The 15,369-nt window shown below is 39.4% G+C and overlaps 1 protein-coding gene across 1 annotated transcript in view; it reads left to right on the top strand.

Annotated features, from left to right (window-relative positions):
• The window catches only part of kif19 (kinesin family member 19), a 48,349-nt gene that overhangs the window by 20,494 nt on the left and 12,486 nt on the right, over nt 1-15,369 (top strand). Inside the window, exons 4-12 of the mRNA XM_022236824.2 lie at nt 334-421; nt 2,002-2,138; nt 3,922-4,047; nt 6,205-6,405; nt 6,889-7,023; nt 7,429-7,551; nt 7,921-8,071; nt 8,324-8,486; nt 9,458-9,519. Coding sequence (XP_022092516.2) covers nt 334-421; nt 2,002-2,138; nt 3,922-4,047; nt 6,205-6,405; nt 6,889-7,023; nt 7,429-7,551; nt 7,921-8,071; nt 8,324-8,486; nt 9,458-9,519 — 1,186 coding nt within the window. The remainder of the gene's footprint in view (nt 1-333; nt 422-2,001; nt 2,139-3,921; nt 4,048-6,204; nt 6,406-6,888; nt 7,024-7,428; nt 7,552-7,920; nt 8,072-8,323; nt 8,487-9,457; nt 9,520-15,369) is intronic.

Below are 15,369 nucleotides of genomic sequence, written 5' to 3'. Positions count from 1 at the left end.
TGGCAAACAGTGTGAAGTCAATGTCATTAGTTATTCCCGCTTTGCATGCATTATATATTCACATGCCAGACAGCATTATTAGGGAGGCTCAATGCTTCTTTGGCCCACATGTACCGGTATATCAAGTAATCACTATCAGATTTGGGGAGCTTGCCCTTTTGGCAGGAAAATAGGACAAGATCCAATAAGAACCCCATAGACCTGTTACGTTGGAAATGTTTGTTCAGTTAGGCTGTTGGTTTCACATTTGATTTTTTTTTTTTTATTTGCATGCCCAGAAATTGTTCTTTGAGTGAGCTATGGCAGTGTGTTTTGTTCTCTCTTGTATTACAGGAGGAGATTTATCTACAGACGACCAAGTGCTTGATACAGAGTGTCATCCAAGGCTACAATGCCACCGTCTTTGCTTATGGTGCAACAGGTAAGCAGTTGATGTCTTCAGTTTCTGACTTGTGGACAGAGGTCCACAGTCAGTGGTCCCAGCAGACCTGTAAGCACTTAATGTCCTCAGTTTCTGACTTGTGGACAGAGGTCCACAGTCAGTGGTTCCAGCAGACAGGTGAGCAGTTGATGTCTTCAGTTTCTGACTTGTGGACAGAGGTCCACAGTCAGTGGTTCCAACAGATGTACATGTAACAAGGTACATGTATTCCTGCAAAAAGAGATGGAACTGGGTGCCGGCCGAAGGGGAGAAAACGTTTTAAAAATAATAACTACATGTACACAACAGAACAAGAACAAAAACAGTGGGAGTATTTTCCTCTCATTTTCAAGTTTATCGACACTTAATCTCTGACGTGTCTTCTATAAATATTGTGTGAAATGAAAGTGTTTTTAAGAAAAAAACAATGATTGAAAACGTTGTTTTTAAGCATATGAAAAAGCCCATAACCATAGAGGCCTTTTTCACTGTTTACTTTTTGCTATTGTCCCTGAAATATCTGATTGAATTGTCACACAGAGTTTTGTAAAGAGAATTTTATTGTGTTCCCTAGGGCATTTACGAAACGGATGGCTTCGGCTTAATCTTTGGCTTCACTGGTTCCAGTTGGCATGGTCGGAGTCTCCTCAAATGGCTTGAGCCAGTGAAGACTAAGCCTGAGCCACTCATTTCGTAAACGTCCCTAGTAACAGTCAACCCTTCGCTTCGAAGTCCTCATTTATCTGTCATTTTCCATGTTAAAGGTGCTGGTAAAAATTACCACAATATCCAGTCGTTATATGAGCACCTCACACCTGTGATAAATGGAGAGTGTGGGGATGACAACATAATGGCAGTGTGCCTGTTCAAAATGGGTTAACACTTGACGGAGACTGGAGTGTATATTCTGTGTGCTGTCTTGCAAGCAAAATGTGTTGCCTGGGGGAAGATGATTGCTCGCGGAAAAAAATACTCCTCCTCATTTTTTACTCGCGAAGGACATATTCAAGTGTACCGTAACAGTTGTGAATTCTTTGAATGAAACCAATTTGACGGAAATCTGTCAGTCGCCACCAACAATCACAAGCCAGGGTCAGCGTCACCTGCAGCCCCAGAGCGACACCAACAGTAACAGCAGTGGCAATCTACAACAGAAGCTTCATTAACAACAGCAGCAGCAGCAACTGCGGCATTAACATCATTAACATTTCATTGTCTCAACAGCGAAAGAAACTTACGGTTGCTTGACATCAGTGGCTGCGGAACAGTTGTCAAAGTGGGAGGATGAGCAGTTGTGAGACCGTCATCAGGCATCAGCCATGAATAGACCAATCCATTAAGCCCCAACTTATGGCAGGACCTGCCCAAAGAGGGGTGACCTCCCCAGTCAAAAAAGTGTGTGGGGGGAGGGGGCCACTGCTCCCTTGGCTCTCCCCCCTTCTGCTACCAATCCTTGACATGGAAACTTGCTTTTAATTGAATGGCTGTTCCCTGAGGAATTAAAACGTTAGGCCTGTATAATAGACCCGTGTGCATGTTTACATTGTTAACATAGAGGCTGCGTTGTTATCCCTTTACAGGGGCTGGCAAGACGTACACGATGCTGGGTACCGACAATGAGCCCGGTATCATGGCCCGTGCCCTCAATGACCTGTTTGATGCAATGGATGCTAGAAGCGAAGACTCTGTCTACAAAGTCACCATGTCTTACCTGGAGGTATGCATTCCTCTAATGTGAACAGGACAGGAGGTTTTTTCTTACTTAATGAATACATTTTTCTTGGTGTTTGTTATTTAGACCCATTTGAGACATTTAGTCAGTCTGATCCTCGGAGTCTTTCAGTGGTCAAACTTGGTTGCATTTTGCAGGCCGCATTGGAGGACCCTCAATATCTGGAGGGGGCACTCAGTGGGTTTGGCCACAGCCAAAACACTGACCAAGGTGGACTATCACCAGATTTTTTCCTTCTGTATTTATGGGGGAGGGGGACATACCAGAGAGGGGGGCACGGACCTGGAGGATTGTCCCCCCATGCCCCCTTGGTTACACTACTGTAGCCCTTTTCAAAATTGTTCAAACACCTTGTAGCATATTAATGAGACTATTCCACTCTCTTTCAATAAACGCTAAATGTTCAATTTTAAAATATTCAAGTATATGTAAATTTTCAATTGAACTCCAAGAATGTCTCAAGTTTGGCATGTGCCATCTCTCCAAGCAGTGCAAAGTGCATTCCTTTCAAGGACAGTCGTTGTAAACTTTGGGTTGAGTTTGTGCCCGACTAAAGAGTACATACACCTCTTCGATGGTCAAAGAAGGCAGTGTGATAGATTCTTGGATACATTCCCATGACTACCATCATTTGAAGCAAGATATGGGACGGAGAGAACCCCCCCGCCTTTGTGTTGGTCATTGTTTGATCAGAATCTCAGGAATTCTTTACAGACTTCTAGGGGGGATGTGTTAAGTAACAATAGTCTGGAGTGTGTCTAGGGATTGGACAGGTAAGGGGGGTACCCCTCCGTCTCATATCTTGCCTGGTATAACTACCATTGCTCTTGGACAGATACCTCAGATTTGCATTTGCATGCCATGCTCCCCATCAAGCATGTGAGCAGGCTACACAGTACCATGTACTGTACATTTCCCACGTATATGTACATGTAGTCTGCAGCTTTTCTCAAAAGATTTTAACACCCCCCCCCAAAAAAAAATCATGTGCCTCTTAAATTCCCATAAATAGTAAAGAGATGTCATCCTCCAAAATACAACTTGAAAAAGATTGAAGTCAGCATTCACCGGGATTTTAGGCTTTGAACCACATCTGTCTATTGATGTCTATCTATCTAGCTCATCTGAATTGAATTATCTTAACCACATCCTGCCGGGGGCATTTATAAATATTGATTCTGCCGGGCCTGAGTATTTATTTATTTTTTTTGGTTTCAAAATTCTTTAAAAATTCATGTCTTCATTTACTGGACATATACACCCACACTAAGGACTATCTGGTTCTACTCCAATCTAACAGACAACATCTATTGACGCTGGAGTATTTCAGCCAGGCCTAGCCTGCTGCCTTGTAAAAAGAGCCCAGATTGTGTAGTGTTACGTTATTTTCTTTTCCTGAAACTGGCACAGTGCGCAGCTGTCGTCTTTTCAATAGGGGCCAGATTAGCGTGCAGCAGTTCTGTGTGGCTCATCGCTGGGGTGGTGGAGTGCTTTTGTGCCTGGTGGTAATCCGCTTACACTGTGGCATACTGTCTCAAAAAAATGTTGGATTACCTCCACTAGTGACAGTGACAAAATGTTGGTAATTCCCAGCAGCCTGGTCTTTTGTTACGAGTACAGTCTTTGTTACAAGGCCCAGTTCCCATTGTCCGATTTCGGACACCTTGGCTGTTCATATAAAGAATACGTGCCCGAAACCGGGCTCCCTGGCAGCAAGTGGTTAACAAATAAAGACATTGTGTGTGCATCTTGACATTTTCTTCTACAGATTTATAATGAGAATATCCGGGACCTTCTCAATCCGTCATCCGGTTTCCTGGAACTCCGGGAGGATGCCTCTGGCAATGTTCAAGTAGCTGGTATCTCAGAGGTCTCAACGGTCTCAACCGAAGAGGTAAAAAAAAAAAATTGGCAGATTTTAGTAGGCTAGAACATACTTTTTCCGTGCTATATACCAAGTACTGTAGTCCCATCTGGTACTTGTCCCATCGGGTACTGTTAAAGTTACTATGCAAGCTGCTTGCTCCAAAAGGCCCAAATGTTCAAGCCTTGAAATTAACACTTAACCACTTACCGGTGGTGAGTAGATTTTCCTGAGTGGTAAGTGAATTTCAAAAACTGGTATTAAGTTGCTGGATAAGTGTGAATGAAAGCCATGGCGGATAATTTTGACTATAAATCTGACGACAAACAAATTGGTAAGTCGTTCTTAGGAATGGGTAAGTGGAAAGTCACAGGTGGGTCAGTGGAAAAAAAATTTAATTCGAAGACTGTCATCCATGTAGCACTTCATGTAGAGTACTGTCACTCGTACATGTACGTGTAGGTTGCTATTCAGTTTGTTGTTGGCCAAACAAGATAAGTTCCTACAATTGGGAAAAAAATGAAACCGTTTCATGAAAGAGAGTACGTTCATGGATACCAGCAAACCCCTTCTGGAATGTTATCTGAGGTTTCCTTTTCATTATCCTATCTCCAAGTGCTGTTCAACCATGTTAACTTAAAAGAGAAAGAGAAATAAACAATGCCAGGTTTTTTTTTCAACACTGTTGATCACGTTTACCGGAACAAACTGACTTTGTCGCAAGTGATCCGTCTCTACAAGTGCAATCAATCACTTTCCCCTCCATATTAAAGAGCTGAATGTGATGAATTACTCCTGGAAATGCGAACGTGTCTGACAGCGTGTCTGTGTGGGTGTGTGGTTAGGGGAGAGGACATTTAAGTCCCCGGCTAGGTTATCCATCTGCTCCATCACTGTTTGTCAGCGAGGGATGTTGTTTTACTGTCGGCTCACCTGGTGGATGAGGAGGAACACTGTCAGTTTGTCATAGAATACATGGCCCATCATTTATTCAGCAAGGCTCCTCTCAACTGTATGACCCTCTCTCTCTGCCAAGGACAGGCCTTTTTCTCAAGAGGTTTCGATTTACAGAAAGGAAGCCTCCCCTGTTGGGTCATTAAAATTCATAACTCCATCGGCGTCTCTGTTTAAAATTACACAAGCCCCGAAATTTTACCAACTGGGTTTCACATACATGTACTTATAGGAGGCATCTTCCTGAAGCCTTCAACGTCATGCTCTGTTTAATCCAAGCATTGCAAAGTAATAGAGACGGCATTGGGCTCTGAAATATGGCAAGCTGTTGGAGTGAATGCTGGGATTGTTGGCACAAATAGTCAATAAACAGGGGCGTAGCGAAGGCATTTTGGGGGGGGTGTGCTAGAGTCAGTTTGCTGACTTGTAACTTGTTCACCAACCTCATGTCATGTAAAATTTGCAAAGTGCAGAAAATGGCCAGCCAACATATATCATTTATGTACCAATTTTGGATTCGTTTGCCGACTGAAGCTGTCCTTGCCGACTGGAACTAAATATGGGGGGTGCCCCCCCCCCATCTATACACCTCTGTCAGTAAAATCAGAAATCAAATAATTAGATGTAGAAAAACACTGAATGGCACTTTCCAGCTTCACTGTTGCAGAGACACCCTCCTGAATCAACAATCTTGTTTCTCTGGAAGTCTTCTGATATCCGTGATATTTTTTAACTTGTAAGAAACAAAACCTCAATAACACTGTAGTCTGTAGAGCACCTTGTAATCGTTGCAAGTTTGCACCGTCAGCAGTGCTGAAGATCAAGACTCGGTATTAGTCATGGTATTGAACTCAAGCAGTGTTTACTGCCGTCTCCCCTCACGCTGAACTGTAGACACTGTAAGAAGATTAGAAATCTCTCAGAAAAGTCTTTTTCTCCCTACGGTAACATGCAGATGAAGTCAAAGATTCTGTTGGGTGTTAACCTTGACTTTTGTAACTGTTTACATTTTATGTAATTTGCATATGGGTCTTGGATGCCCGAGCGTGAGTTGATTGGAAGTTGATGCATAGATTGCTTTTAATAAATTGTGAATGACAATATACATGTAATGGAAAATCTGTCCTCTGTAGTCCTATATGTAGGACCTGCAAATTTTCTTGGCCAACAGGGATAATATTTTACTCTTGTTTATTGTTATTCTATTTATTATGTTTCTTAATATCTGCGCAGGTGATGTCACTGCTGATGGAGGGTAACAAGGAGCGAACACAGGAGCCTACGGCAGCCAACAAGACCTCGTCCCGCTCCCATGCTGTGCTGCAGGTCACTGTCAAGGAGCGCGACCGCATCCGCACCACCTCACAGAAAGTCCGCATTGGCAAGCTCTTCATGATCGACCTGGCTGGGTCAGAGAGGGCCTCGCAAACCAAGGTGAGGTCGTCAACATCAACATCTTTGAACTTGAAGACCTGGTGTAAAAGATACTTTTTGACTCCAGAGTAGCTTTAATTGAATCGTACTTTTTCCCTTAATGTGAATTACAGCCGAGCCTCATTTTAAGAGGTCCTTCAGACTTGGCAAATTACCTTGTTATAACAGGAACCTTGCTTTATCTGGAATAAAAACAATGAAAAACAAAACAAAACAAAAATTTTCCTTGTTATAAGCAGAATCTTGTATTAACAGTGTTCTTGTTAACGAGGTTCGACTGTGTTCCTGTGAAGGCATAGAGTGTTCTGTGTTTACAGGTTGCTCTGGCTTGCTTTGATAGCATTTGCTCGGACCCAATGTCATATGCAGGGGTGTTGCAGGTGGGACATCACAGGGACCAGTGAATTCAACAAGATGATTTGGCCACATAGGCCCCCTTGTTTGAAATATCCTAATTGTGCCCTTTTTGCACTTCTTATAAAGAATCGTGGCAAGCGTATGATAGAGGGTGCTCACATCAATCGATCACTGCTTGCATTGGGCAACTGCATCAACGCGCTGGTTGAGGGCGGTAAATATGTCAATTACAGAGACAGCAAGCTGACGAGGATCTTAAAGGTAAGCCTGAGTCAGTACCAGATGTAAGTATTCCTAAGCGGTGTGAGGAAGTTCACAAATGTCGGTGAAAAGAAAGGCCAGGTTTCTCGTGCAGCGATTACTGTAGCACAATTTGAAATTGAACGAATGGTAGTCGTGTATTTAATAATGCATGCAAATTTGTATTATTGAATGCAAACAGTTTGCATTATTAGATCTGATCAGCCTTGTTTACAACTACGATCAAAAATTAAGTTTGTAATATTTTGTACGACAAGAAACCTGTCCTGGATGGTGGGAAAAGGCTTCTCTTTTCATTGAAAACTTTTCTAATAGATAACATGGAAGTCATGTAAAAGTGGCAACGAACTTCTTTGGAGTCATAAATCATTGCTTTGCTTTTCAACATTGTCACTCTTTTCCCAGGATGCCTTGGGTGGGAACTGCAAGACAGTCATGATTGCCAACATCAGTCCAGCCAGCATTCTGTTTGAAGAATCGCGTAACACCCTAATGTATGCAGACAGAGCCAAGAACATCAAGATGAAGGTGACAAAGGGTGTACACTCAGCTCCTTTCTTTCCTCCTTCATAATAAGTGAAAAGGGGCCACCGTTTCACTGAAGGATGTTAGATTCTGTACAATTTGTTGGTTTCACCACAAAATGACGCGTAGGGTAGTTTTGGTGCACAAGGAAGTGAGGTTTCATCCGTAGACAAATGATACGTCAATTGGTGGTGCTGCAACTATCCACAACGCATCACTTCGTGGTGCAACCGACAAATTTCTCAATTATTTATTTGAAAAAAGTGAAATTGGTATTGAAATGAGAAACATCAGTATTGTATTCCCATTGAACTTCTTTTAAGCTTTCCTTTGAAGTTATTATTAAATTATCCTTCTTTTCCCCTTGTTTAGATAAAACAAAACCTGACCAGTGTGACACATCACATGGTGCAGTACACCAACATCATCACAGAGCTAAGACAAGAGATTGTCCGACTCCAGAAGAAGATTGCCGATCAGAACCGTCTCAAGGAATCGTCCCCACAGACCCACGAGGCTAGATGTAAGTCAACCCATTGCGGGCAATGAAGGGTGATTGTGTTGTTGAATGTGAGATTGTTACTCCTGGTTTATGCTGATATTTATCTGGCTCTGTGCTCAAGGTGGGCTTAGAACAGATGGCCAAAGTTTTTAATGTGGGCCAAAGTCCCAGGTGTGTTATTGATTCTAAAAGTACTGATTCTGAAGACGGAGGTGACTCCGAGGATGGAGATGAAACTGAGATTTGAGAAAGTGGCCTTTGGTTTTGTTTCAGCGGAGGAAAGTATGCACAGTCGCGACGAGATGGACAGACTCCGGCAACAGTTGATGGCCAACTTCCAGGAGCAGATGGGCATCAGACAGAATATGATGGAGGTGGAAAACAGGAAGTGGGAGGTGGCTGTACTCATCAACAGGCAGATGGCAATCATTACAGAGTAGGTGGTGGACAGACAGGTTGATAGATAAGGTAGCAGACAGGGTGACAACTGACTCACAGATGTTACGACTGACAGGGCATGATGTTGATGGAAAACAGGAAATGGGAGGTGGCTGTACTCATCAACAGGCAGATGGCAATCATTACAGAGTAGGTGGTGGACAGACAGGTTGATAGATAAGGTAGCAGACAGGGTGACAACTGACTCACAGATGTTATGACTGACAGGGCATTATGTTGATGGAAAACAGGAAATGGGAGGTGGCTGTACTCATCAACAGGCAGATGGCAATCATTACAGAGTAGGTGGTGGACAGACAGGTTGATAGATAAGGTAGCAGACAGGGTGACAACTGACTCACAGATGTTATGACTGACAGGGCATTATGTTGATGGAAAACAGGAAATGGGAGGTGGTTGTTGTCATTAACAAGCAGATAGCAATCATTACAGTGTAGGTAGACAGACAGGGTGACAAGTAGGGTAACAGTCAGGGCAACACACTGATTAACAGATACAATTACAGACAAAAAATGAGAGTGATGGAAAACAGGAAGTGGGAGGTGGCCGTGCTCATCAAGAGGCAGATGGCAATCATTACAGAGCAGGTGGACAGAGAGTGATGGATAGGGTTACAGACCGAGTGACACATTCTGATTGACACATGTTGACAAATATATAGCATGATGGAAGTAGAAAAAAATTGAGGCTGCTGTGTTTGTAAACAGCCCGATGGCCATCATCACAGAGTAGCTCGATAATCCAACTAAAAGATAGATGCAGTGAGATGTACATAATGTGGATATCAAAGCAGAAGGGAAGAAATGTAAGGGGCCAAAGACAGAGAGTGCCGTTGATCAGAAAGATGAGTGGTTTCTGATTATTTTTTGGGGATGTTGAGTTATGTTGAATGTGTTAATTGTCTCTTCAGTTTTGCTTGAAAACTGTTCAATCTTGTTTTTTTATCAGGTGGGAACAAGAAAGGTTGCGAAGTAAAGAGATCAACAAAGAGATGGACAACAGATACAAAGGTTTGTTCTGAAGAGTATTTGTAGTTTGTTTAATTGAAACCAATAGCTTCAAAGCTCACAATAGAATGAGAGAAACTTCAAAGCTCACAGTAGAATGAGAGAAACTTCAAAGCTCACAGTAGAATGAGAGAAACTTCAAAGCTCACAATAGAATGAGAGAAACTTCAAAGCTCACGATAGAATGAGAGAAACTTCAAAGCTCACTATAGATTGAGAGAAACTTCAAAGCTCACAATAGAATGAGAGAAACTTCAAAGCTCACAATAGAATGAGAGAAACTTCAAAGCTCACAATAGAATGAGAGAAACTTCAAAGCTCACAATAGAATGAGAGAAACTTCAAAGCTCACAATAGAATGAGAGAAACTTCAAAGCTCACAATAGAATGAGAGAAACTTTAAAGCTCACAATAGAATGAGAGAAACTTCAAAGCTCACAATAGAATGAGAGAAACTTCAAAGCTCACAATAGAATGAGAGAAACTTCAAAGCTCACAATAGAATGAGAGAAACTTCAAAGCTCACAATAGAATGAGAGAAACTTCAAAGCTCACAATAGAATGAGAGAAACTTCAAAGCTCACTATAGAATGAGAGAAACTTTAAAGCTCACAATAGAATGAGAGAAACTTCAAAGCTCACAATAGAATGAGAGAAACTTCAAAGCTCACAATAGAATGAGAGAAACTTCAAAGCTCACAATAGATTGAGAGAAACTTCAAAGCTCACAATAGAATGAGAGAAACTTCAAAGCTCACAATAGAATGAGAGAAACTTCAAAGCTCACAATAGAATGAGAGAAACTTCAAAGCTCACAATAGAATGAGAGAAACTTCAAAGCTCACTATAGAATGAGAGAAACTTCAAAGCTCACAATAGAATGAGAGAAACTTCAAAGCTCACAATAGAATGAGAGAAACTTCAAAGCTCACAATAGAATGAGAGAAACTTTAAAGCTCACAATAGAATGAGAGAAACTTTAAAGCTCACAATAGAATGAGAGAAACTTCAAAGCTCACTATAGAATGAGAGAAACTTCAAAGCTCACTATAGAATGAGAGAAACTTCAAAGCTCACTATAGAATGAGAGAAACTTCAAAGCTCACAATAGAATGAGAGAAACTTCAAAGCTCACAATAGAATGAGAGAAACTTTAAAGCTCACAATAGAATGAGAGAAACTTCAAAGCTCACAATAGAATGAGAGAAACTTCAAAGCTCACTATAGAATGAGAGAAACTTCAAAGCTCACTATAGAATGAGAGAAACTTCAAAGCTCACTATAGAATGAGAGAAACTTTAAAGCTCACAATAGAATGAGAGAAACTTCAAAGCTCACAATAGAATGAGAGAAACTTCAAAGCTCACAATAGAATGAGAGAAACTTCAAAGCTCACAATAGAATGAGAGAAACTTCAAAGCTCACAATAGAATGAGAGAAACTTCAAAGCTCACAATAGAATGAGAGAAACTTCAAAGCTCACAATAGAATGAGAGAAACTTCAAAGCTCACAATAGAATGAGAGAAACTTCAAAGCTCACTATAGAATGAGAGAAACTTCAAAGCTCACAATAGAATGAGAGAAACTTCAAAGCTCACAATAGAATGAGAGAAACTTCAAAGCTCACTATAGAATGAGAGAAACTTCAAAGCTCACAATAGAATGAGAGAAACTTTAAAGCTCACAATAGAATGAGAGAAACTTCAAAGCTCACAATAGAATGAGAGAAACTTCAAAGCTCACAATAGAATGAGAGAAACTTCAAAGCTCACAATAGAATGAGAGAAACTTCAAAGCTCACTATAGAATGAGAGAAACTTCAAAGCTCACAATAGAATGAGAGAAACTTTAAAGCTCACAATAGAATGAGAGAAACTTCAAAGCTCACAATAGAATGAGAGAAACTTCAAAGCTCACAATAGAATGAGAGAAACTTCAAAGCTCACTATAGAATGAGAGAAACTTCAAAGCTCACAATAGAATGAGAGAAACTTCAAAGCTCATAATAGAATGAGAGAAACTTCAAAGCTCATAATAGAATGAGAGAAACTTCAAAGCTCATAATAGAATGAGAGAAACTTTAAAGCTCACAATAGAATGAGAGAAACTTCAAAGCTCACAATAGAATGAGAGAAACTTCAAAGCTCACAATAGAATGAGAGAAACTTCAAAGCTCACAATAGAATGAGAGAAACTTCAAAGCTCACAATAGAATGAGAGAAACTTCAAAGCTCACAATAGAATGAGAGAAACTTCAAAGCTCACAATAGATTGAGAGAAACTTCAAAGCTCACAATAGAATGAGAGAAACTTCAAAGCTCACAATAGAATGAGAGAAACTTCAAAGCTCACAATAGAATGAGAGAAACTTCAAAGCTCACAATAGAATGAGAGAAACTTCAAAGCTCACTATAGAATGAGAGAAACTTCAAAGCTCACTATAGAATGAGAGAAACTTCAAAGCTCACAATAGAATGAGAGAAACTTCAAAGCTCACAATAGAATGAGAGAAACTTTAAAGCTCACAATAGAATGAGAGAAACTTTAAAGCTCACAATAGAATGAGAGAAACTTCAAAGCTCACTATAGAATGAGAGAAACTTCAAAGCTCACTATAGAATGAGAGAAACTTCAAAGCTCACTATAGAATGAGAGAAACTTCAAAGCTCACTATAGAATGAGAGAAACTTCAAAGCTCACAATAGAATGAGAGAAACTTCAAAGCTCACAATAGAATGAGAGAAACTTTAAAGCTCACAATAGAATGAGAGAAACTTCAAAGCTCACAATAGAATGAGAGAAACTTCAAAGCTCACAATAGAATGAGAGAAACTTTAAAGCTCACAATAGAATGAGAGAAACTTCAAAGCTCACAATAGAATGAGAGAAACTTCAAAGCTCACTATAGAATGAGAGAAACTTCAAAGCTCACTATAGAATGAGAGAAACTTCAAAGCTCACTATAGAATGAGAGAAACTTCAAAGCTCACAATAGAATGAGAGAAACTTCAAAGCTCACAATAGAATGAGAGAAACTTCAAAGCTCACAATAGAATGAGAGAAACTTCAAAGCTCACAATAGAATGAGAGAAACTTCAAAGCTCACAATAGAATGAGAGAAACTTCAAAGCTCACAATAGAATGAGAGAAACTTCAAAGCTCACAATAGAATGAGAGAAACTTCAAAGCTCACTATAGAATGAGAGAAACTTCAAAGCTCACAATAGAATGAGAGAAACTTCAAAGCTCACAATAGAATGAGAGAAACTTCAAAGCTCACAATAGAATGAGAGAAACTTTAAAGCTCACTATAGAATGAGAGAAACTTCAAAGCTCACAATAGAATGAGAGAAACTTCAAAGCTCACTATAGATTGAGAGAAACTTCAAAGCTCACTATAGAATGAGAGAAACTTCAAAGCTCACAATAGAATGAGAGAAACTTCAAAGCTCACAATAGAATGAGAGAAACTTTAAAGCTCACAATAGAATGAGAGAAACTTCAAAGCTCACAATAGAATGAGAGAAACTTCAAAGCTCACTATAGAATGAGAGAAACTTTAAAGCTCACTATAGAATGAGAGAAACTTCAAAGCTCACTATAGAATGAGAGAAACTTTAAAGCTCACAATAGAATGAGAGAAACTTCAAAGCTCACAATAGAATGAGAGAAACTTCAAAGCTCACAATAGAATGAGAGAAACTTCAAAGCTCACTATAGAATGAGAGAAACTTCAAAGCTCACAATAGAATGAGAGAAACTTCAAAGCTCACAATAGAATGAGAGAAACTTTAAAGCTCACAATAGAATGAGAGAAACTTCAAAGCTCACAATAGAATGAGAGAAACTTCAAAGCTCACAATAGAATGAGAGAAACTTCAAAGCTCACAATAGAATGAGAGAAACTTCAAAGCTCACTATAGAATGAGAGAAACTTCAAAGCTCACAATAGAATGAGAGAAACTTCAAAGCTCACAATAGAATGAGAGAAACTTCAAAGCTCACAATAGAATGAGAGAAACTTTAAAGCTCACAATAGAATGAGAGAAACTTTAAAGCTCACAATAGAATGAGAGAAACTTCAAAGCTCACAATAGAATGAGAGAAACTTCAAAGCTCACTATAGAATGAGAGAAACTTCAAAGCTCACTATAGAATGAGAGAAACTTCAAAGCTCACTATAGAATGAGAGAAACTTCAAAGCTCACTATAGAATGAGAGAAACTTCAAAGCTCACAATAGAATGAGAGAAACTTTAAAGCTCACAATAGAATGAGAGAAACTTCAAAGCTCACAATAGAATGAGAGAAACTTCAAAGCTCACAATAGAATGAGAGAAACTTTAAAGCTCACAATAGAATGAGAGAAACTTCAAAGCTCACAATAGAATGAGAGAAACTTCAAAGCTCACTATAGAATGAGAGAAACTTCAAAGCTCACTATAGAATGAGAGAAACTTCAAAGCTCACTATAGAATGAGAGAAACTTCAAAGCTCACTATAGAATGAGAGAAACTTCAAAGCTCACAATAGAATGAGAGAAACTTCAAAGCTCACAATAGAATGAGAGAAACTTCAAAGCTCACAATAGAATGAGAGAAACTTCAAAGCTCACAATAGAATGAGAGAAACTTCAAAGCTCACAATAGAATGAGAGAAACTTCAAAGCTCACAATAGAATGAGAGAAACTTCAAAGCTCACAATAGAATGAGAGAAACTTCAAAGCTCACTATAGAATGAGAGAAACTTCAAAGCTCACAATAGAATGAGAGAAACTTCAAAGCTCACAATAGAATGAGAGAAACTTCAAAGCTCACAATAGAATGAGAGAAACTTTAAAGCTCACTATAGAATGAGAGAAACTTCAAAGCTCACAATAGAATGAGAGAAACTTCAAAGCTCACTATAGATTGAGAGAAACTTCAAAGCTCACTATAGAATGAGAGAAACTTCAAAGCTCACAATAGAATGAGAGAAACTTCAAAGCTCACAATAGAATGAGAGAAACTTTAAAGCTCACTATAGAATGAGAGAAACTTCAAAGCTCACAATAGAATGAGAGAAACTTTAAAGCTCACAATAGAATGAGAGAAACTTTAAAGCTCACTATAGAATGAGAGAAACTTCAAAGCTCACTATAGAATGAGAGAAACTTTAAAGCTCACAATAGAATGAGAGAAACTTCAAAGCTCACAATAGAATGAGAGAAACTTCAAAGCTCACTATAGAATGAGAGAAACTTCAAAGCTCACAATAGAATGAGAGAAACTTCAAAGCTCACTATAGAATGAGAGAAACTTCAAAGCTCACAATAGAATGAGAGAAACTTCAAAGCTCACAATAGAATGAGAGAAACTTCAAAGCTCACAATAGAATGAGAGAAACTTCAAAGCTCACAATAGAATGAGAGAAACTTCAAAGCTCACAATAGAATGAGAGAAACTTCAAAGCTCACAATAGAATGAGAGAAACTTCAAAGCTCACAATAGAATGAGAGAAACTTCAAAGCTCACTATAGAATGAGAGAAACTTCAAAGCTCACAATAGAATGAGAGAAACTTTAAAGCTCACTATAGAATGAGAGAAACTTCAAAGCTCACAATAGAATGAGAGAAACTTTAAAGCTCACAATAGAATGAGAGAAACTTTAAAGCTCACTATAGAATGAGAGAAACTTCAAAGCTCACAATAGAATGAGAGAAACTTTAAAGCTCACAATAGAATGAGAGAAACTTTAAAGCTCACAATAGAATGAGAGAAACTTTAAAGCTCACTATAGATTGAGAGAAACTTCAAAGCTCACAATAGAATGAGAGAAACTTCAAAGCTCACAATAGAATGAGAGAAACTTC

The sequence above is a fragment of the Acanthaster planci genome, linkage group LG07 (genome assembly GCF_054643075.1).
Source record: "Acanthaster planci isolate LZ-2023a linkage group LG07, COTS_SCS, whole genome shotgun sequence".
Lineage (NCBI taxonomy): Eukaryota > Metazoa > Echinodermata > Asteroidea > Valvatida > Acanthasteridae > Acanthaster > Acanthaster planci.
Note: the sequence above shows the minus strand (reverse complement) of the source record. Positions and strands in the feature narration are given on the sequence as shown.